Genomic DNA, 22,047 nt, shown 5'->3' with positions numbered 1-22,047 from the left:
TTCATGCTATTTAGTTCCTCAGGAATGCTTTTCTCCTTCCTGTTTTTTTCCCAAGTTTAAGTCCATGGCTTTTGTAGGCAAGCCGAAGAGTCAACTGGGAAGAAAGTGTAATTTCAATGACATTTTGATCCTGAGTGCCAACAGAAGAGGAGGATCATTTCCAATTGTCTTGGGATATTGAAAACAAACACATGTGGATTAAGTTTAAAGAGCACCAGAAGAGATAATGACTAAGACTTTCCTGGATTAAAGATCTTTGCAATCCAGGTTGTATCTGTAATTACGCTGATGAGAATGGGTATTTCCAGTTCTCTTACTCTTTGGAATAATTCCAAAAATCCTTTGAGTAGGTATGCTATAGAAACTGAACTATGAGTAGATGAAGTAGTTAAGCAAATACACAGGGTTTCATAATAAACTCTAGTATAAAAGTAACAGAAAGCTGTGGTAAAAAAAAAAAAAAATGTACGTGTGTGTATAATTATATATGAGTATGTGTGTGTATATATGTACTTGATATAGGGAAATATAATGGAAAACTAGTTGAGGACATAAAAATTATATTCACAATTGTATTATGACATTTATCTTTTTTATTCCTAGATGTAAGCAATTATAACAAAGCAGGAATAAGCAGCAGCACTGGTCACATCTAAAGCTAGATGTGATCTGGTGTCAACAGCCCAGAGTACAGGGAGATCTACAAGACATTTGAGCAACTCTACCCAGAATGCCAGCCAACCACAAACTCCATTCCTGGAATATAAATGTATCCATTCACTCCCTCTCATCAACTTAACAGTCAGGCTTTCCACAATGCAACTGATTAACATATTCATTGTTCTTGTATGCTTTTGCCTCACATTTTTACTTCTTTAGGGATCAAGGATATGTGAATAACTTAGCAAACAAATGCTCCTGAAAAAACCATCTTTGTAAAATATAAGTGGCACCAAAAGTGCCAGAATGAGTTTTTTTTTTTTTTTTACTATTTCAAGGGACCTACAAAAATGCTAAGGAAAACAAATCTATGAACCAGTTTTATTTTATTTTCATTTAACATGATTATATACATTCATGTGTCTAACAAGATCTGCACTGTTACATTAAAAATACAGTACAATAACATTCAACATGAGGTACTTCATATTTATATATTTTTCCTTCATAAATAATGCTGTAAGCTACTGAATTCAAGCACACTGATGCACAAGTGGCTAGTGTCTTGAATTAGCGAGCTTATTTAAACACCTTAAAAAAAAAGACAGTTCAGTGCAACAGTTATGTAGAAATTAGACCATTTACTTAAATACTATATTAAGATATGCTTAAAGAATGTTACATTAGAACTGCTAGCCTAGTTCCCCTTATCCCCAGGATATAAACAATGACAACGACTGCCAGATACATTGGGAAAAGCATCTATAGGGCATTGTTTAATAAAGTTGCGTTTATACACTACAGTTGCCCGCCTTGTCAGAACAATGGTTTCTAGTTTTAAAAGCTACAAAATTTGAGATTACCAAAGAAAATAAAGCAAGCACATTAGCCTTAATTCCATGTCATTGAAAATGCAGAAGGGAGAATAGGATTTAAAAGATAAAGTTTTCTTGTTTTAAATACAACTTTCAAATTTAACCCACAGATCTTGGCACCAGCCAATCAGATGATGGATGGGTTTTGTTTTTTTTTTCTTTTTCAGGTGACAGTAATTAATATAAAATTAAGTTCTTCCACACCTAGTGTACAGGATCTCACGTGGCTCTCACCCAGCGGTTCCCCAGCCTCTGGAGGGCAGCTACTAACAGGAGCACTGACCATGGGTGTTACTGAATGAACAATCTTCACTCTAAGGTTATCACATCCACCGCCAACAATCTGATATGATGAAATTAGTGCTAAATAAAGTTTCTTCTCCTCTGGCTTAAAAATGAGTGCCTTCCAATTGGGTATATAGTCTACCAATTTGCAAAGTAACTATGAGTTACCGAAATGTTTAACCATAATTTATAAATAATACCCTTTGTAGAAGCATTTTTTAAATTGAAAACATACCTTTATTTCATAGTTTGCCAAAACTACTGTCATCTTGCTAATAAGAAATAATTGTTAGATAATTTTGGAAAGTTGTCCTGGGAATACTCATCTATAATCACCATGATAGCTTTTGATCATCTGCGCTAACACACATAGGTAATGGTAAAGGTGATTAAAACGTTTCCCGTAATCCAGTGTTCTCCTCCATCAGGGAAGCTGGCCGAAGCAACAAGCCCACGTCTACAGGGGGACAAGTGGCCCAGAAGCACAGGCAGTCACTCACTGGGGCCCAGCTGGGGCCAGCAGGGGGACCATTTCTGTCCCAGCCCTCACTGGCCAGGCAGGGAGGAGACAATTCCTGAGCTGGCACGCACCTGAACGTGCACGGGCACCCACGCACACACCCACCCCAGGACTAACCCCTGCTCCAGAGCCAGCTTCGGGCTCACAGAGCAGGAGAAGGAGGCGGCCAGCGACCACACTCTGGGTGGCGGGGAAGCCATCTCAGGATCACGCTGGGCAGAAAAGCTGCCCAGAAACACATGGATACTTCAACTGGGAGTGAACACAGTGGACACCACCAGGGTCACGGGCACTAAGCCAGCACAAGCCTTCGCTGAAGGAGAATGTTTTGATGAGCTTTTCCCTCCTTTGTTTACATTATCCGTGGACAAATAAAGAGAGCTGGATGTGATGCTGAGGCAGTGACTATTAGGTATCATCAAGTGTATCGCTCTAGACCATTTTCTAAAAACCCTGCAGGCATATATTGGCACTTTAAGATGGCCAGAGGCCAGATTCTAGCAGTCCAGGAACAGGACAGAATTATAATTAACTAAGAAGATACAATGTGGTCAAAGTAGATCCGGTGAAGTACATTTCAGATTAAAAAAAAAAAAAATCAATTAATAAAATATCTTATTACATTAACGTGGTGCTACAAAACTAATTGTTATTCTATTCATCTAAAGAATTGTTTGGTCCTCTTTTTCATGGGAAAAAGGGAATAGGAATGCTATACAGTACAACTTTTGAAAACCCGCAAATGGCAGGGATCAGAATCTAAGCAGGGAAAAGGGTCTGACTTTTTCAAACTCTGTATTATGTCATCAATTAAAGTATTTGTCGTATGGGACTTTTTTAGGCTTCCTTTTAAAACTGTTTTAGTTTAAATTAATAGGCCTGCAACTTTTTCCTAATGACAATAAAATTTTATAATTTAGTTACTTCTAAAAGAAGTCTCTGTACTGCAATATTCTGTCTTCTGAACTAAAAGAATATAAATCTGTTTGTAGCAAAAGTCATGACCTAAAACTTCAAATTTCTTACTTGCTTACTTTACATTGACACTTTGCAGTTTAAAATTTAACAATCTTATGAATTTAGGATTTAAGAAAAAGCAATGCCCAAAAGTAAAATATTTAAAAGGAAATAAAATAAGAAGGTAAAGGTGACTACTGTCTACTTTCTAAATTATTAATTATGAAGCAAAACGTCTTTCAAAATTGTACACTGAGGTTTATCTGATTTTCGGGAAGTGAGGGGTTCTGTTTAAAAATAATTCTTGTTATTGTTATTTTAGACTATTTATTCCTATTTAAAATAAAGCCCAAAAGGGAATTTGAGGTGATCTGAAAATCTTCCTAAGAGGGACAAAACTGGGAGGTCACTGGGGCAGTTGGAAAAGAACTCAAAAATCTCCCCAGATGTATAGATCCAACTCTAAGAACCACAAGCCTTGATGAGAACTTGGCTCTTTTAGGCATAGAGTTAAAAGCTGAATGCCGCATTTTTGTCTGTACATAATTAAAAGGTTGAAAGAAATTAGAACCTGCCTACAGCTCCGTTCATTACAAATTACCTGCGCTGATCGCATATCTGCAGCTGAGCTAAGCATCAAGCAAGGAGGAGTGTGGTGTGCACCTCAGAGCCCACACTGCTCCGGGAAGCGTGCTCAAGCGTAGAATATAAGTTCGGGGATCTGCCCCCCCTGCACCCCGGTGCCGTTGGTGCTGTCCGACGAGCACTGGAACTGGACGGTGACTTTGCCACACTGAACTTCCGTCATGCCTTCCTGTCCAAAGTAGCTGAGCTCATTGCCGTCCAGGATCACACTGGCCGTGTAGAAGGTGTCCGGCTCAATCTGCACCGGGTACTCAAACCACACGGGGAAGGTGTTGCTGGAGCCGTCTGAGAAGTACTTGCTCAAGTTCTGCCCCAGGACGACGCCCTGCCGCTTGAGTTCAATCTTGGCGCTGTACTCGGCCGAGCCGCAGCTGGAGCCGTACAGCCCGAAGCCCGCGATGAACACCCTCTTGTCGACGGCGAACTGGATGCTGTCGCAGCGGCCCCGGTAGCGCCACTGGTTGCTCCGGTAGGCGCACGACTGGAAACGGTGGCAGCGCTGCGGGACGAGGCCCTTGCGGGCTTTACTCACGAACTGCAGCTCGGGCTTCTTGGCCGCGGTGTACCAAAGGAAGATGTCGTTGGTCTCGTTCAGAGTTAAGACTCCAGACTGTGCAGCACCGTTTGCAAAATCGTCCAGGGCCATGGTCGGGATGCGGATCAAGTAAAGCGCCTTCCCGAGGACCTTGCGCTTGTTTTCAATGCTCAAAGCCAGATCTTGTCGCTGGCATTCCACTTCAGCCCAATTGAGAGCTGCCTCGAAAACCACAATTTCTTTGGCATTCAGAGTTTCCCTGCGGAGGATACTTTCTAGTGTCTGGAAGTCAATATCACAGAACCCCTCAGACTTGAGAGCGAGCTCGGCCTGGGCGTCGATCACCTCCCAGCACCGCTGGGTCAGGTCTGGCTCCTCAAACAGGCAGCTCTGGGACAGGAGGACACAGGCGTTCTTGGCGCTCAGGCTGGTCTCCAGGAAATTGACACAGGCCCGGGCAAGGTGAGGGACGATGTACTTTTTGGCAGCATAAAGAGTGGCCAAGACTGTGTCAGCAGCCAAGTCAATTTCATCACAATAGATGTATCTGTAAGAAAGAGTGCTGCATGTAAATGGAATTTTCACAAAAATGAGCGTGTCCAGTGAGAAAAGATGTAACTACTTTCAAGTTAGTTCCAAGAAAATCATCTTATGGGACAGTTATTACAAACATGATTAGACATTAAAGCAACATCTGAAATACATTCATAAGTTATTAATATTTCAACTTAGTAGCAACTTTGTATTATTAAAGACATTAACTTCATGTAACCATTCTAGCCTGTATTTTAAAGCTACAAAACATAGAAGATACTAGAACTGTTTGAGAAAGGACTGAAATCAAAAATAGTGAATATGAGGAAAAAATATAGCAAAATTCTATTATATATACTATACTATATTTAGTTAAAAATAACCCCCATATGTTTTAGGAGAAATATATGTATGTAGACTTACTTAAAAATGTTTCTGCAAATTCAGATGGAAACAAGTATCTTTAATATCAACACTATAATGTTAGCAATGATTGCATCTTGACGCTATTATATAAGAATGACTTGAATTTTCCTTAAACACAAAACAAAACCTGATCTTAAGATATTTTTCAAGTAGTTCCAAGTTCAGTAGAGTTTTAAATATGGGCTCCAATGCTATCTTCCAGTTAACTTTACATAGAATCCAACGCAGGCTTTGTATCTGGCTTTTTTTTTTTAAACTCTAAATTCTTTCTTCTCCCCCACACATTCCTTCCACCTTCAGAATTAAAGAATACATTATTTCCAGATATACTTAATTAAAAAACAAAGTAAGAAAGTCTAAGTATGCACTATTTGTGTGCTTCTGTGAAGTGTCCCCATTTCAGGAGATAAGATACTTCTTATTGTTTTGGGGGACAGTGGCAGTCTCCCAAGATGGTATGTAAAGATAGAAATCATCTGCTTCTTTTAGATGCTGTGGCTAAGAGATAGTAAGAACTACACATGAGTAAAAAATACATACTAATAACATAATTAAAAAATTTTTCTAGCTAAGGTGTTTAGCTACTTGCCGTGACATTTTCCTTAGTGAAACACATATAACAGGAAATAAGCAATAGCTTCTGTAAGAAAGTACAAAAATATAAGAATGGCAATGAGAAAAATGACCAATCATGAATGGAACCTGAATTTTTTTCTCCCAGGAAGCCCTTACTCTTTTCTGATAGACTAAGCCAGCCACTGGCAAGATGGCAAGACTGCTCGACTAAATACCTGCAGCACCAGGACCGTGGGGAGGATTCTGCAGCACGGTCAGCACTTTGTAGCTCTTACCCTGGAACTGGCAAGTGAGCAGTTTTCCCTTTTTCTTGACAGCCCCCTTTCCAGGAGTACTGGCTACTCACCCACAATGCAGGGGTGAGGAAAACCTGGCCTCCGCTATCCCAGGCAACCACGCTGTGCTGATCAAGCACAGCACGACAGTAAATGGCACCTGCTACATTTCTGATTCTTACCACTTTATGTGGACTGCTCATATAATTTTAAAAAGCTGTATCAAGATATATTCTAGGCAACACATTTATAAGAAAAGATGCCTGTCAAATGATGAATCAAATGGCTTAGGTGAAATGGAATTTTGTGACTCGCACTCGGGTTTCCTAATTATGTACATATACATGCGGCAACACAACAGTCTACTTGACTACAGTGATGCCAAAACGCCGAACTAGTGTCAGCATTCTCCTCTGCAACAGAAATAATGTCAAATATACAAAGCTAACTTCACTGGGGAAAAAAACAACACATAAAAATTGCTACAGGTAAAATTGAGTTCTGTATGTATATCTCTAAAACATTACCAAGGTCACAAAGTATCTATTCGTTAAAAGTAGTGGATTAGTTTATGTTTTGGTACTTCACGTGCTCACTTGCCTTTAATTTCCCTATCCCCCACTATTAAAGTTCTAGAGAGCAGCAAATGGATTTCAAAACTATACTACACATAAAGAATTAAACACTTTAAAGTTCTGGAACTAACTATAATACTTATATTTCAGTAGGCAGAAGATAATATATATCAACATTTTAAATGTTTGTGGGATTATTGTCCAACTTGTTGACCCAATGAATAATTTTTTTCAACAAACATTGTAATTTATTCCAGTGACTCAAAATCCCCACAGCAGCAGGTAACCTTGAACTCTGATACACTTTGGTGTGCTAGAATGAGAATCAAGAAAAATCACCTAAATATTACTTAGAATAATCACTGGACCCTAACCACACAGTAGACTATGACACTGTTCAGCACCAACACAGGTCACAGAAGTAGATTCTGTTTATCTGGTTAACATTTACTGGATTCTGAAAAAGACCCATGAGAGAGAAAACTATTTTTTAAATAAATTTATATCTTATAACCTTACATTTCTTTATGACCAATTAAAGTTTTTCTGAACAAATCCATATAAATCTATAGAAAATCATTCATCTTTCAAAAATTTCTCCTGTACTACAAAATGCAAATGTCTCTTATCCTTGAGAAATAGTATCTGACTTCATGTGAGAGCATGTGTATGTATGTGTGCATCAAGATCAGACAATTTCAACAGATAGTAAGTTTTATATTTGCTGATAGGAGACAATAACTCCTAGAAAACTTAAAAACCTCCTAACTGGTGGTATTTAAATAATGTATATAATTTCTGGAATTGTGAAGCAAAAATATAATTTATGTCTTTTTAAAGACTTCTTCACACACAATACTTTCAGAGAGAACATGCTCTATTAGATAACACACCAGAAAGTTTTTCTTTAATTATAAGTCATTAAAAATGAAATCACTATAGGTGCCACTTGTCCCCAAATTCCATGCCAAGGTGTGATTGTAAACGTCTGCTTCATTCCACATGCTCCCCATGGAAAGATGCACAGGAGTTTTCATCAAAAACATATACAAGGTAAGCAGCACCCACTTTCTTCATCAGTCTCTCTTTTCTATTACCTGGAAGTTATAATTAACTGTGAAGCCATAAGAGCACAAAAACAGCATAAACAAACTCTTTCCAAACATACGCAAGATGCTTACTTCAGCATAGCGAGAAAAGCAGCAGGGTCGACATCTGGTATACGGATCTCATCTTTGTCCTCGGCAAGTTCTCCGTAAAACATTGCATGGAAAACAGAGCTCCCAACAGCTAAAACATACTGTGGAGAGAGGGAAATCTTATTTCATGCACTAAATTGAAAACATTTTCAGCAAATCAATCCAGAAAAACAACTCTAAGCAATCAGTTTTAGTGGACACAGAGCACCTAACACCTGCTCTACTGACAAAGCCAAGGAAGGTACAGTGGATCCGGCCATGAAAGCAAAAGACAGAAGTTCACGCAAACCAGTCTCTATGCTGCTAATTATCAAGGCTTTAACAGACTGATGCCCAAGTTCCTTCATTATAAAATAAATAAAATAAAAGCTTATCTAACTGATTTCTAGGAGAAGGGGAAACATATGACTTTCCTAACCTATCACAACAACTTCCCATGACTGTAGAGTTAAGAGGGCATGTTTTTGTGTGAGACATAAAGCAGGGTAGAAGGAAACAAAGAAAAAAATTAAGCGTGGCCAAGGCCCTCTGGAGACGCTGCGCCTTCTCTGTGATCGGGTGAAACACGCACTGCCTGCCATTGGCAAGCTGCCCACCCCAAGTTCCAGGCTCACGGAGAGGGTCCCTCTTTGTAAATCTCAGTACTAAACGAGTAATGCATCTGTTGCTTACTTTGTGTCCTGGCAACCGCTGAGTCCCACCTGGTGGCCCAACCACAAAATGTACATCTGCCATCAAATCATTATTGAACATCACTGCATTTCTGTAAACAGAGGCAATTCATTAATTCACAGCGTTTTAACACCCCCTCCCCAACATTCAAAACCCACAAAAGGTTCACAAGCTAAACAACAGTTTAATAACTTCAGGGTAAAGCTACAAATAAAGGTTCCAACTATACAACTGCGTTTGTAATCACTGCAAACACATGGAAGTAACTGAAGTTTAAAAAAAAAGTTATCCAAACTTTTCTTTAGACTTAAGGACAAATAAAAGGTTTCTATCTTCTATAACCCACAGACACAACCCTGTCACCTAAATGTTACAGCTTACAAAAACATTTTTATCTAAGAGGAAAACAGCTGTACTATTCTGGAAAAGATACAAGGCAGTTTTCCATTACCAATAAAGCTTCTGGGAAAAGAGGAAACACAGATTTATGTTAAAATACATTACACGTTGTGCAAAAGCAGAAACTTCAACACAGGAAAACTTTTAAAGTAAATATGCTGGCCCGGCACTTACCTCTCTCTAATGGTGGGATAAAGACCCTGCCAATTCGGGGCAGGAATAAGGTTGTTGTTACTGAGATTCTGCTGGTGGTACTGCTGGACAGTGGTGCTGCTGGAGTTGGCTGGTTTTTTTCGGGGGAATATATCAGCAGCCATCTTCTTCTTCTTTTTAGTCTTCAAGGTAATTATTTCATAACAAACTGGAGGCAACTTGCTGCTGCTGCTACTGCTGCTGCTGCTACTGCTGGGATTTGTTTTCTTCGAGCTTTTCTTGGATCTGTTCTTTACCGTCTCTGGAAGCATCAAGAAGAAGGTGAGACATTTCATGTTCTTTTCCTTGTCATCTACCATGAGTACAGTAGGTCTCTCTTTATAGCCAGATATTCCAAATCGGTGTGAGCATCAAGGAAAAGAGGCTAGCACGAGCTAAGATGAGAACAGAAACCAGCAAGCTGATATTTTGCTTCTTTTCTCAGCCGGGCAAGGTGACCTTTTTACTATGTTGAATTAGAAACTGGCTTTAAGTTTTATCCAGTACTGGGTCTGTTAAATACATCCCCATCATGATTCCTGTTCCTCTTACTTGCTCATAAAAATAACCCAGTTTCCTAGATCACCTGAAAATGCTACACTGAGCAAAGGTGACAGGCAGAGAGCCGTAGCACTTGTTTTCTGAATTAGGTTAGCAAGATGTGCTGGAGCCGCGTGAGTCTGTTCGGCCGGCTGAAGTTGTGTGGTGAATGGATCGGAGGAGAGTAGGTATTACAGCCCTGCAGATGGAGTCAGACAGCCAGTGCTCGGAGCCAATAGCTGAAGTCACCAGTCATGATTGGACCAAGCAAAACAGTGACACCTATTGTAGTGTGCATAGTTCTGATATTAAAGGAACAGCAGTTGCATTCTCTTGGCTACTATATTATTGTACATTTAAATAAGATAAACAACCTATGAAATATATTTGAAAACAGGAAGAGAAGAGTTTATGTCCACAGATTTTTCTTCAGTAGATGTGCATTTTTATTCCCCCAGTTAAACAAGCAGGGACTGATATCTACTCTGTTTCTAGTAAAATCTTGATCCCGGCAGCATTTAGTTGCTAGTACTTCAAACAAAATCTTCCATTCTACCAGCTAAAAGGGATTATTAATAGCAAATCCATATTAAACACATTTATTACAGCTTAATGGGAAGGAATGAAATTTTTCTTTTTCCTTTTTTAGTCTCTTTGAATGCAAGTTATAGTCTAGTACAAATAAGAGATGAGGTCATGTGTTCATTTTACCCCCCAGTGTTTTCTAGCTCCTATAATGATCTTTGACAGGAGTCCCAGATCACAAAATACTGTTAATTAGACTAAAATGATACCAGTAGGTTTAGCTGCACTGAAACATAAGACACATTCTGGATGTAAAAATAAGATTCAAATGAGACAAATCTGGTAATCAGTGTTTAAAGGCTGTAATTCACTAAAAATATGTGAAATGGGGCCCTGTTTAGGACTTCAAAAAAATCCAACCTAAATGTTATGGTTACATTTAGCCTCATCACAGTTTTAAAGAATGTAATTCACAAATTCTAACACAAAACCAATAATAAGGCTACCCAAAATGATACATGTTCCAATGCTGCACAGTTAAGATGCAAACAGGTTCTCTCAGCTTTGAATCAGAACAGTACTAAGCACTACACGGTTTTCACAGATGTGAATCCTCCAACGTTTCTAGCTTTGCTGAGTAAGGAAAAACCAAAACACCTGCTGCAGGTTCCACACATGTGCATGCATTTCTAGGGGGGCCTAATGACGAGAATGAAGCACTATCACTCCTACTGGTTTGAAGGGCGGCAGCCACGTGCTGCCCCCACCTGACGCACCTTCATGACCACCGCCCTGCTTGCTGCACCACATCCATCTGAATAATGAGTTCCTGAGAGTGAGGGCCCAACAAATGGGAGCTTTGGTTGCTGCTATAACCGACAATCTACTAAAGATAACACAACTGAAATCAGACATTAAATCCCTGGGACCCGGAATCACTAAACTGAACCAAGGAATATCCTCTTTATTGTCATCATTATTATTCTTAAACCTGTTTACAAAGCCACTGCAGGACAGACTGTGTGCAAAGAGAACCATGGTCTTTAGCACAGGTTGTTCACCCCCATTTCATACAAACCCTGAAGTGCCACTTATTTACTACAAGTACCATATTCCCAGTCATAGGGCTAACACACACACACACACACACACACACACACACACACACACACACATACTTCCAACTGCCTGCAAACACACTTCACCACACAACGTGTGTGTGTGTGTGTGTGTGTGTGTGTGTGTGAGAAACAGAGAGAGAGAAAGAAACACATGGAGAAAGGCACGAAGAAGAAACAAGTGAGTTCCTATTAGAGCTAACTTTTCAGAATATGATTAAAACCAAAGGATTTCTGTCCTGCTCAAGTGCTACTGAACTTCCTGACCATCAGCATCCTAGAAAAGCCCCCAGGACAGGGAGCTCCTTTTGACTGGGATTAATTCCCTGTGTACTTCTAACAAACCTAGTAGCTGGCTCCTTCAGTTCAGAAGTAATCAATTAGAATGGAAGGGAAATGAAGCGTTTTGAGACAGACTTACCAGCAGCTGGAAAGACAAAAGACACAAAAAGCACGAAAGACAAACACAAGAGCTTAGAAGTTTTGTGGTTTTTATTCATTTTGCATATAGTTCAACACCCTTCACCAGAAAAGCCTCCAAAAAACACTGCTCTTTTACCGCTAGAATAAAGGAAAAAGTGCACGTAATAGTTTAAGAAAGAAAATTATATAATATTTTCGAAAATGTTCTTTATAAAATTAAGTTTCAGTTATTTAGAAAATTAAGTTTTGTGGAGAAGCTTGGAAATATGAATTAAACTGGAATCACCTAGAACAGTGCTGCAAAGAGGGGCCTTGTCCTTATTCACGGATGTGGGGACCGATGAGCACGGCTGTCTTAAAGACATGTTTTTAACTACAAAAAATAATCCAGTTTTTTAAAAACCAAGAAAGATATTTTAATTTTTGTAGCCAATTTGGAAAGGCATGAAAATGTTAATAAAATCAAGACAATGAAAAGCTTGCTGAGAGCCACCTTTTCTTACCACGATAATAAGGCAGTTAATATAAGGTCCCTGCTACTGCAGGTGTGGTCGAAGGGGCAGCAACAGCACCTCCTGGGAGCCTGTTAGAAACCCATGACCTCAGCCAGACTCTGCATCAGAATCTGTATTTTAACAAAACTCTCCAAGTAATCTATATGACATTCAAGTTTGAGAAAACCTCATACACATGACTAAGGGAATGTTACAAGGTCTTCCCAATGTTCCGGTATCAACATCTGGAGCCACGTTTCACATTCATTTCAAGTGAATGGACAAATAATTCAAAATAATTTAATTTTGAACCTTCATGTCTTGTTCTGAAATCCTGATTAGCCCCTAAGTGTCAAATTCTATGATTCAGATGTGTAGACAGCCAACTGAGAGGTCCCCAAATATTTTTCAATTCTCAGGAAAAGAAGCTCAAGCCCAAATTATTTTAAAGGGCAGTGACAGAGACAATTAGTGGGAAAAATAAAGGATTAAAAAATGCCAAGTGTGAAACAGATGAACCACCTAATATTTTAAAATAATCTACTTCAAATTCTATTTCAAAAAATTAGCACTGTGGTACAGCACAATTTGCAATCAAATAGTCTGGTTCAGTCCTGGCTCAGCCACTAAAAATTAAAGAGCTGTGTGTGTGTTGGGAGGGGGAGGGAGGGAGAGTGTCGGGACAAATCATTTAGCCTTTAGAGCGCCTACACAATGAAGAGGTTCATCCAGAATTGATGAGTGTTTCTCAAACTTTACCCTCAATCCACAGCAAGAAATCCATTTTGTATTCAGACCCGGTACTAACACACATAAACACATATATCTATATACAAATGGAAAGAAGGTCACAAAACAAAACTTATGCTTAGCATGTTATGAAACACTCCGATATTTTCTGTTTTATTCTTTTCTTTTTAATGTTGGTTTTGATACAGTCCATTGATTTCATGACCACAGTTTAAGTAACACTGGTCTAGATTATTTCCAAGGACTTTTAAGGCTTAACATCCCAGGGTGCTTTCCTATCAGGAATTTGGACTAGGGGCCACCAGACAAGGAAGAAGGCAAGGCTGCATCAACTTAATGGAGCCCATGAAACAAACCCCTCAAATCACATGCAAAATTGGGAGTTTGCATTTATTTTTCTGGAAAGAGAAGCCATATCTGTCTTTCAGAGTAACTCATGATGCAGAACATAATAAAATGTTATGGAAATCGCAGATTAATTTGAATCGTCAAAATATTCATCGTATCACTTTATTTTCTGCTTTCATTTCTATAGTCTATCTCATTAAACACAAATTATGGCTTCTTTCCCCCCCTTGAAATTGAATATAAATAGTTAAAATCCCATCTATTGAATCCGTAACCCATAAACATCACCCACTGGGTTGAAGAATAAAGAATACCAGCCTGGTATCTACTGTCAAATTTCACCTCTAAAATTTCTTTCTGACTAGCATACCACTTGTTCCTACACGTCCTGAATTTTAAAGCTGTTATGAGACATGGTTAATTTGCCCTCATAAAGTAAATAAATAGGTGAAGTCAAGAAGCCCATCAATCTTTTATGAAAGTATTCTCAAAATACAAACATGCTGATCACGCAGTGTATTAGGTGTCGGGCATGCAATGGTGAGCAAGATTAGGAACCAAGCTGAAAAGGTTAGCTAATAGCAGTGGATTTCAGATAATTTTATAACTGCCGGAAAGTTCAATCACCTTTATCTCTTCCCATTCAATTCCCGATAATAATAAAATTATGCACAGAATTAAGCTCACTTAGATCATCCTCTTCACCACTGGAAGGTTTGCCAGACATCCGGTCTTTATTTGGTATTACAGAATCTTGTTTATTCAGTTTGGGGACTTGAGTAAGGTTTGGAACTAAAAGGGACTATAGAAATCATTTAATGCAACTCTGTCCCACAGATAAGGTAACTAGGGGTCCAGAAGATTACGGGATTTGTGAAAAGTCCACAGTTAGGTTGTGGGGCAATGTCTAGACTGGAGCGCAGATTTCCTGACTGCTTGCTTAATTGTGTCTGTTCCACTCGCTCTAATTTTCACCCACAGTAATCACCCCACAATCTTATGTAATGCTTTATCTTCATATTTCTAATCTACTTTAAAAGAAAAACACATGTCCGAATTTACAGTTATGAAAACCGTGAACATATATATACTCTGTACCCTGCAGGAAGCAACTGCTGAAAGAATGAGAGAGGGACACTTTCTGGGAAGAAATGGAGAGGAACTGTAACAGGAAGGAACACAGGAGCGCAGCAGCCATGAGGAAGCCGCTCAGAAACAGAAGAGTCTCTCCAGTGAAAGGAAAATTAGAAAACCAGCCATTCACGGTTAACACCAACAAATGCGATGTCAACTACTAACAACGCTGGCAACTCTTGTTTAACTTGCTCTAACCCTGCACTCCTTGTCTGGACTTGTATTTGGTTTACTACAAGACACCTAAACAGCTACAGTGTGGACACCTCCAGAACCTAACAGAGGAGAGTAATATAACCTGATAAATTATGATGGAACAGTGTTTTGGTTTTGCTTATCTTTCTCTTCAGTACTGAGCAAAAGTTATGTTTGTGATTTGGGAGGTATAAAATATAAGTGACAAAATGGTGGCAATCCCTAAAGATAGCAACAGTTGCTGGAAAACAGACTATATGCATGTTAAATTTGGAAATAAATACAGTCAAGCATTGGGCGGCACCGTATAGTGAAAAACAAAAAGAGCCAATAACTAGCGAACTTAGGGTTACTTACTTAGAATCTGTAAACCTCATTCTACTCATCTGCCAAATGGGGTGATTCTACCTAGCTCATCCCTTTCAGGTTTCTCCTGAAGGCAAGATGACATGTTTGTGAAAGCACTTTGATAAAAGTTGAAAACACTCTGCAAAGGTAAACTTCCACTATTAGTAACAATTGTACCCAAAGCAGGAAATATTTGTGATACAACTTTCCAAAACACAAAAACCCAAAGATTCATCTGGCTCCCTGCCCTCCTAATCTTCCTGGCTTACAGCTACTGACATTTCATCCATCTGCAGGCTTGCTCCAGCCCCACCAAGCATGCCCCGGTTTGCTGTGGCTCTTGTTCGGATTTTGCAGGTGAGGTTCAATAACCAAGATCTCTGTCGTGCATTGTGATCAGGTCCCACACAACGTCCAATTGTGCACCTGGAACCCACACTCCAGGCTGGGTGTCCACTGGACTTCAAGACCACCTGTTGGTGGATACCCAGCTGTACCCACCTCCTGAGAGAGCCCAAAGCGGCAAGCAGTCCAGAGCCACCCAGCAATGTCTACACTAGCAACTCAATTTGGCCTCTCAACAATGACCCAATTTGAATTCTAGCACCAAGGGTGATGATAACTAAGACAAACACTTGGGCAAGGCATGCCTCTGTGTGGCTGGAGGGATGAGGCTCATGGGCTGTTTCACTAAGTATTTCCTATTCACCACACAAAGTTCCAGTTAACCTTAAAATTGTACATTAAATTTGGAAAAAATGCCCAAAGGTAGAATGTGACAATTCTTTGAAGGCAGGAACAACGATTCTTTTAAAATTTCATGTAGCAGTTAACATGATATTTGATGATTATAGCTATGTCTATGGGTACCTCGTTTGGACTATTAAACAAATCATCTAAATGCCAAATCATTCTCTATCATATGTTAAATGAGGTGATCTTGAAAGGAACATATAAAATATATCATATGAGATACTCTAATGATAGGTATTTAAAAAAATATTATAAAGTCTTTCGTAAAGTTTAAGATACTTTAGTAAACAAGATAATCAATTGCTAATTTTTATATACTCTGAGTGATCTCATGTTAAGTTTCCTTGTGTGTAAAAGTTGTTGACTACACAATATCTCTCTTATCGTTTCCAATTCTAGATTTCTAGAACTAAAGAATCTGTATAATGTTTGGCAGAAATAATGACTTATTTAATATAATTTTCTTTATATTTTAATATTATGATTATAACCAAAACCCAACTAAAACTCTATGTATGTATATATAGACATGTGCCACATTTTATTGGTTATAAGATTCCTTTTTCTCCCCCACTGCAACATTTTAACATCTCTGAAATTGGGCTGAATCTTATAATTGATGGCATTTTATGAGCATAACTTTAGGTTCCTCCCCTTTCTTGTTGGTACATAAAATAAAGGCATACCTTACAACTGATGGCACCTTACAATCAGTGAAATAAGGTAAAATATATATAACTCAACAGAAAAAAAGGGCTCTCTTCTTTAGGTTGGTTAATTACTCCCCTAACCAGGCAAGATGCCGGCTCAGAATTCTGGCTGAACTACATCAGAATAATTGAGCTTTCATTAACTAGTCATTTGATAAAGTATATAATCACAATTCTCAATTGAGACTGCTACTATGACAACCGATGATATGGTAAAAAGTCTACACGGAAATTCCAAAATGTGAATTTCCATTGCCAGGACTGGTAAGAGTTTCAGAATTAATACAATGCATTTCTACTAAATTCTCATGGCACACAACTATACATGTACATAAAACTCATTAATAGAAGCCTATTAACTCTCTGGGTAATATTTGCTAAAGATATTTTATCAATCAATCAATCAAAGATTAACCTACAACAATGTGATACACAGGTTAAACCTGGAGCTAAATGACTCGTTTGAAATTATTAGTAATTTTCAAACAAATAGAATCAATATTAAAATATTAGTTTTAAGAGGGAGAAATATTATTATATTACAATGATCCCATTATATGTATGACTTTCTCCTAGGTACTTGAAAACAATTTATCCAAAGAAAAGTAAAATCAGGCCTCAGGAGGTCTCTTCTGAGAAGGCCCGAAGGGGGGCTGTTCTGACCCAACAGGGGACATTAAACCTATTGGAAATTCTGGAAAGTACGACTCTGCCTGACCACAGCTGCGTTTTTTTTCCAGGTCGGCTGTTGGCTTTAGTTGACAGAGGAGGAAAATATGTTTTAGTCAAATAAAAAATATTTTTCATAGATATTTTTTACTTTGCCTAGTATATTTTTTTCTGATATTACGAAGATAATAACCAAAATCATCTCTACACTCAGATCATTAAAATTCAAAGGCCCTCTTCACTTATGTACTTAACCAAAGAATGCCTGGCTTTATTTGACAAAATCACACTTTTCCAATGAGCACATGGAACAGGAAGAAAAAATCCTGACAACCTTCAAACCAACCTTCAAACCATTCTATATCAGTCCTGTTTATTAACAGGGTAGATGTAACAAACCAATTTCCCCAACATTCACAACTTAGTGAAAAAGCTCTGCAAGATAAAACAAGATTCCCAAACACAAGTCACTTCACTGTGCCTTTGCCCTCAGTCACGCTGGGGCACTTAGAAATGAGCACTGCTCTCCTCTCCCTCAACATAGTACAGCCCCCCAAAACACCTGAAGGAACGATATAAATTATCTTAGATTAAAAATTTTTATCACTGTAAAATCAGTAGGATAGTTTTGTTAAAGGCGAGAAAAAACCAAAAACCAAAAAACTTTCATTTCCTATTTTTGCAAAGTCACATAGAAAAGACAAGTTACCAATTTTGTGTTTTGACTATCACCATACACGTATCCACAAGAGCCTCAGTTAATTACTATTTAATGAAATGCCTTCCTTCATTTTTACAATGTATGTGACTAGAATGAAATATAGTTATTTTAAGCAAACAATACAAGATCTAAAAATAAGAGATCTGCTATACTGAGAGAAATTGTGCTACAGGAAAACACAAACACATCTGAAATTACCAGGCATCGTCAAACCCAATTTTTAATATATCCTTTCTAGAGTAGAGACCACCAAATGAAAATGAAAAAAGCACATACATTTCTAAACTGAGTCACAAAAATGTGTTCTAACAAAAAAATCCAAGTAGAATTAGAAGCCTGTGATGGAGGGTTATTATAGAAACCAGCTTCTGGCAAAAACTCAAAGTAAAATCTGTTCTAAGTCCAAATAAAAAAAATATGTTTTACGCTACTTTCTTTTAATTAGCTTTAAAGTCTACAATTCCCCATGACTGTTGTGAAGGACACAATATAAAGGCACACTGTACTGTAAGTGTTGGCAAAACCCTTAACTATATCAACACCAAGTAACATTCAGAGACGACCACCATTTGCTGCAGGAAATAATTATTTGGCACCAATAAAGTACCCCTTGTTGCTTCTATCTCTCATGCTGTTCTAATCAGAATAAAAGTTGAGGGGTTTCTATACATAGTTTCATTGCATGTGTCAGAACTAAGAAAATAAGGTACTTTAAACAAAAATTCAATTCTAATAATATATTTAGCAAGCTTGTTTTTGTTTTTAATTAAGAGCTACTATAGAAGTAGGTCAGTACAACTGCCCAGAGGTATAGTATAAAATTTAGTTGCTCATAAAATAATGCTCAAGTTTCATTTAGAAAGTCAAGACTACTCGTGAAAATATGTTCTCAAATTTGGGTTTCCCCAATCTCTGCATCACACAACAATAGGTAGACAGTATTTACATGTGTACCTAAGTATAATGAGCAGATTAAAAGCATTCGAGTCAAAAATATATCTTCGAAAAGTGGCCACTCAACTATTAGTTCTCCAAATTTTTTAAGTAACACTCAGAGAAGCAATGATTTTACCACAGCCAAGAACTGCATAGACTCATACAAGATCCACAGTATTGATGATGACTGGAACCAAACCAAGGAAGAGTTGACAGTCTCTGAAAAGGGTGATCAAAATTTACAGGAGTCAGGGCTCTGCATAAGCATTTTACTAGCCAGTTGTAGGGATGCCATGATCCACTGAGACTTCAGTACAGTAGACCTGGTTGATGCCAGTATTTGTTTAATGTAATACTCTCTCATAAAATTTAAAATATGGCATAAAAAGGAAATGAAAAGGGGTATTTATTAAGTGGCATGTGGCCAAGTTTTTAAAATTAATTAATTAGTTAATTAATTCATTTATTTTTGGCTGCGTCAGGTCTTCATTGCTGCACGCGGGCTTTCTCTAGTTGCGACGAGCGGGGGCTACTCTTCGCTGCGGTGCGTGGGCTTCTCATTATGGTGGCTTCTCTTGTTGCGGAGCACGGGCTCTAGGAGTGCGGGTTTCAGTAGCTGTGGCTCGCGCTCTAGAGCGCAGGCTCAGTAGTTGTGGCACACGGGCTTAGTTGCTCCGAGGCATGTGGGATCTTCCCAGGCCAGGGCTCGAACCCGTGTCTCCTGCATTGGCAGGCGGATTCTTAACCACTGCGCCACCAGGCAAGTCCCAGCATGTGGCCAAGTCTTAACCAACTACTCTGTGCTGCTCTTCCTAAAGAGGTTACCATGTGAAAGGAGGATGGTCTCACCTGTTGCTTCAGCATGCTAGGAGTGCAGACCAAGCATCTATCCAGAAAAAAAAAGAAGAAATTCTGTCTCACCTTTCTCAGTGAGAGGAAGCCACACAGTTTGCAGTGCATTCTGGATCTCCATGACCTGACTCCAAGCCCTGTGACTTGTCCTCCTCATTCACTCACTTTGCAAACAAGACTGTTCCTGAACTGGAATGAGCCCACTGCTTCCTGCCATCCTCCCTGCCCTCTCTTCCTTAGAGCTCACCTGTCGGAAGCCTACCCATCCTTCACAATGCAGTCCACAGACACCTCAACAAGGAAGGTTCCCAGCCTCTCCACGCCGCACTTTCTCACATTTCATCCTGCCTTAAGTGGTTTGACTAGGTGAGTTCTCCGAGGGCCTCATCTCCATGCCTCCCAACAAGAGCTAAAAGCACCACACTCACACCTGGCTTACAATCATTCTGTAACAGGAACGATCAAGTCCAGCACTTATATAAGTCCATCTAGAACCTTAGATTGCATTGTGGAGTGCAAATGGTCCTGGGCTGACATGGTCTGAAACCGAGGGCTGTCAAGTTTCCAGCCGTCCGAGATGCAGGTTTACACGAGGTACAGTGGTAAAGAACTGAGACATCTGTGAACTGTGTCCTGAGGCTTCCTGAACATGTCTAAGCACAAATGTGGTTTTATAACATTGCATCCATCTAGCATCTAGTCCAACTGAAAATACTGAAGCACGACTTAAAGCAAGTCCCCATATGTGCTCAGAGCAAGGCTTTGCTTCATTAGAGTCTAAAATTTAATGTACTACAGATATTCACATAGTCAGAGAGAAGTATGGGCTAATGAGGAGCAAGACTCAGGTACCCAGGACAAAGCTGCCTTTATCAACTGGTCTCAATTCATGGCCTGGTGTATTTATTTATAGCACCAGTAGAGAATTTTCTGATTTAATGAACTAGAAAGGATAATAAATTCTCAGCAATTCACTTGAAAGGAGGAAAGCAGTCATATGAATAATCTTAAAAAATGGATAATTAAGAAGACTTTTAAATGTGGCTTTGAAACGTGTTTCGTCTGTACTTAACACTGAATGCAAGAATTTCTACTACATTAGACACACCCAATCTTCAAACAAAGTAATAAAACACGCCTGTGTGTTCAGGACTGAGCGTATGAATAGTCTAGAAACTCACCCCTACCCGGCAAACAAACCACACTGCTAGAGATGGGCAATGTCACATTTCAGATTACTGCAGAGCACAAGCACAAGCAGAAAAATGCACTTCTTAACACGGGTGTGTCTCGGTGAAACACTTTACTAAGAAGAACTGGAGTGTTAAGTAATCACATGTTTTATTTTTCTTCCCCCAAAATAAAGAATTCTCAACTTCGGTCTATATATCATCTTACATTACTGGAGTAAGCACAAATGGAAATGGTCATATCAATAGTGGAGGAGCTGAATACCCTAGCCATGGCTGCAAAGTCTCTTGCTGCGTTGGTGTGTTTATGAAAGGAAACTTACCAGCAGCAATGATTTTTAAAATCATTAGTAGGGTTGATAATGTAAACAAATTGTTAAAAGGTAATGGCTTGAATTGTGTGTTGGCAAAAAATACAGCTTGAATTTCTAAATAACGAGTTCAACTGGTTATAAAAGCACATTTTTTGGAAGGTGGGATGAAGTACACACTGTTTTGCGCCTGTTGGTTAAAGCGTGTGTGTCTTAATGTGTTAAGTATTTTAAGCAGTTCTGAATTGCACTGGTTCAGAAGGTACTTGAAGTAGATGCGGTGGCTGAGGCCCTCTGAAACCACTCTGTGCCATCTGGCAGTGGTGACACATCACCAAAAGCCATCATGGGAGAGCCATCGGCTCCAAACAGAAAAGGGAGCCTTAAACAGATAAGGACTGGTCCACAGTCAGGCTCTGGGACTCTTGCCTTTTCACAATTGAAGCTGCTGGTTCCTAAGCCTGGACAGTCACTCCAGTGGACCCTAAGCAGCCAAAGTGAACAGCACTGAAGGACCTGTCAAGTGGCCTTGCCTTCCCTATGCCTCCCCACCCACACCTGGGGGCGGGGGGGGGGGGGTGGGCAGGGGGATTTAGGAACAGTGATGAAACAGCTTGTGTGAATGCAGATTAGCTACTGTGCATTCCTTTGCCATGATCCATGTATTATTTCATTGGGGAATCTCTATGAGATGCAGTAGTAAAA

General features: G+C 39.1%; 1 protein-coding gene across 3 annotated transcripts in view; it reads right to left on the bottom strand.

The window, feature by feature from the left end:
* Window positions 1–1,027: 1,027 nt before the first annotated feature.
* BTBD3 (BTB domain containing 3) overlaps window positions 1,028–22,047 on the bottom strand; it is a 39,374-nt gene continuing 18,354 nt past the window's right edge. For 2 of the 3 annotated variants that reach the window (XM_082359742.1, XM_082359740.1), the window contains exons 2-5: window positions 9,308–9,587; window positions 8,735–8,825; window positions 8,045–8,163; window positions 1,028–5,024 (exon numbers count right to left, since the gene is read on the bottom strand). In XM_082359742.1, coding sequence (XP_082215868.1) covers window positions 3,992–5,024; window positions 8,045–8,163; window positions 8,735–8,825; window positions 9,308–9,450 — 1,386 coding nt within the window. In that variant the 5' untranslated portion in view covers window positions 9,451–9,587 and the 3' untranslated portion in view covers window positions 1,028–3,991. Of the gene's footprint in view, window positions 5,025–8,044; window positions 8,164–8,734; window positions 8,826–9,307; window positions 10,240–22,047 lie in introns of all 3 variants that reach the window. The other variant, XM_082359741.1, reaches the window with a different exon arrangement.

This window comes from Balaenoptera borealis, assembly GCF_965194805.1.
Source record: "Balaenoptera borealis genome assembly, chromosome: 16".
NCBI classification, from domain to species: domain Eukaryota; kingdom Metazoa; phylum Chordata; class Mammalia; order Artiodactyla; family Balaenopteridae; genus Balaenoptera; species Balaenoptera borealis.
The sequence above is the reverse complement of the archived record's forward strand: the minus strand, read 5'-3'. Positions and strand labels throughout refer to the sequence as shown.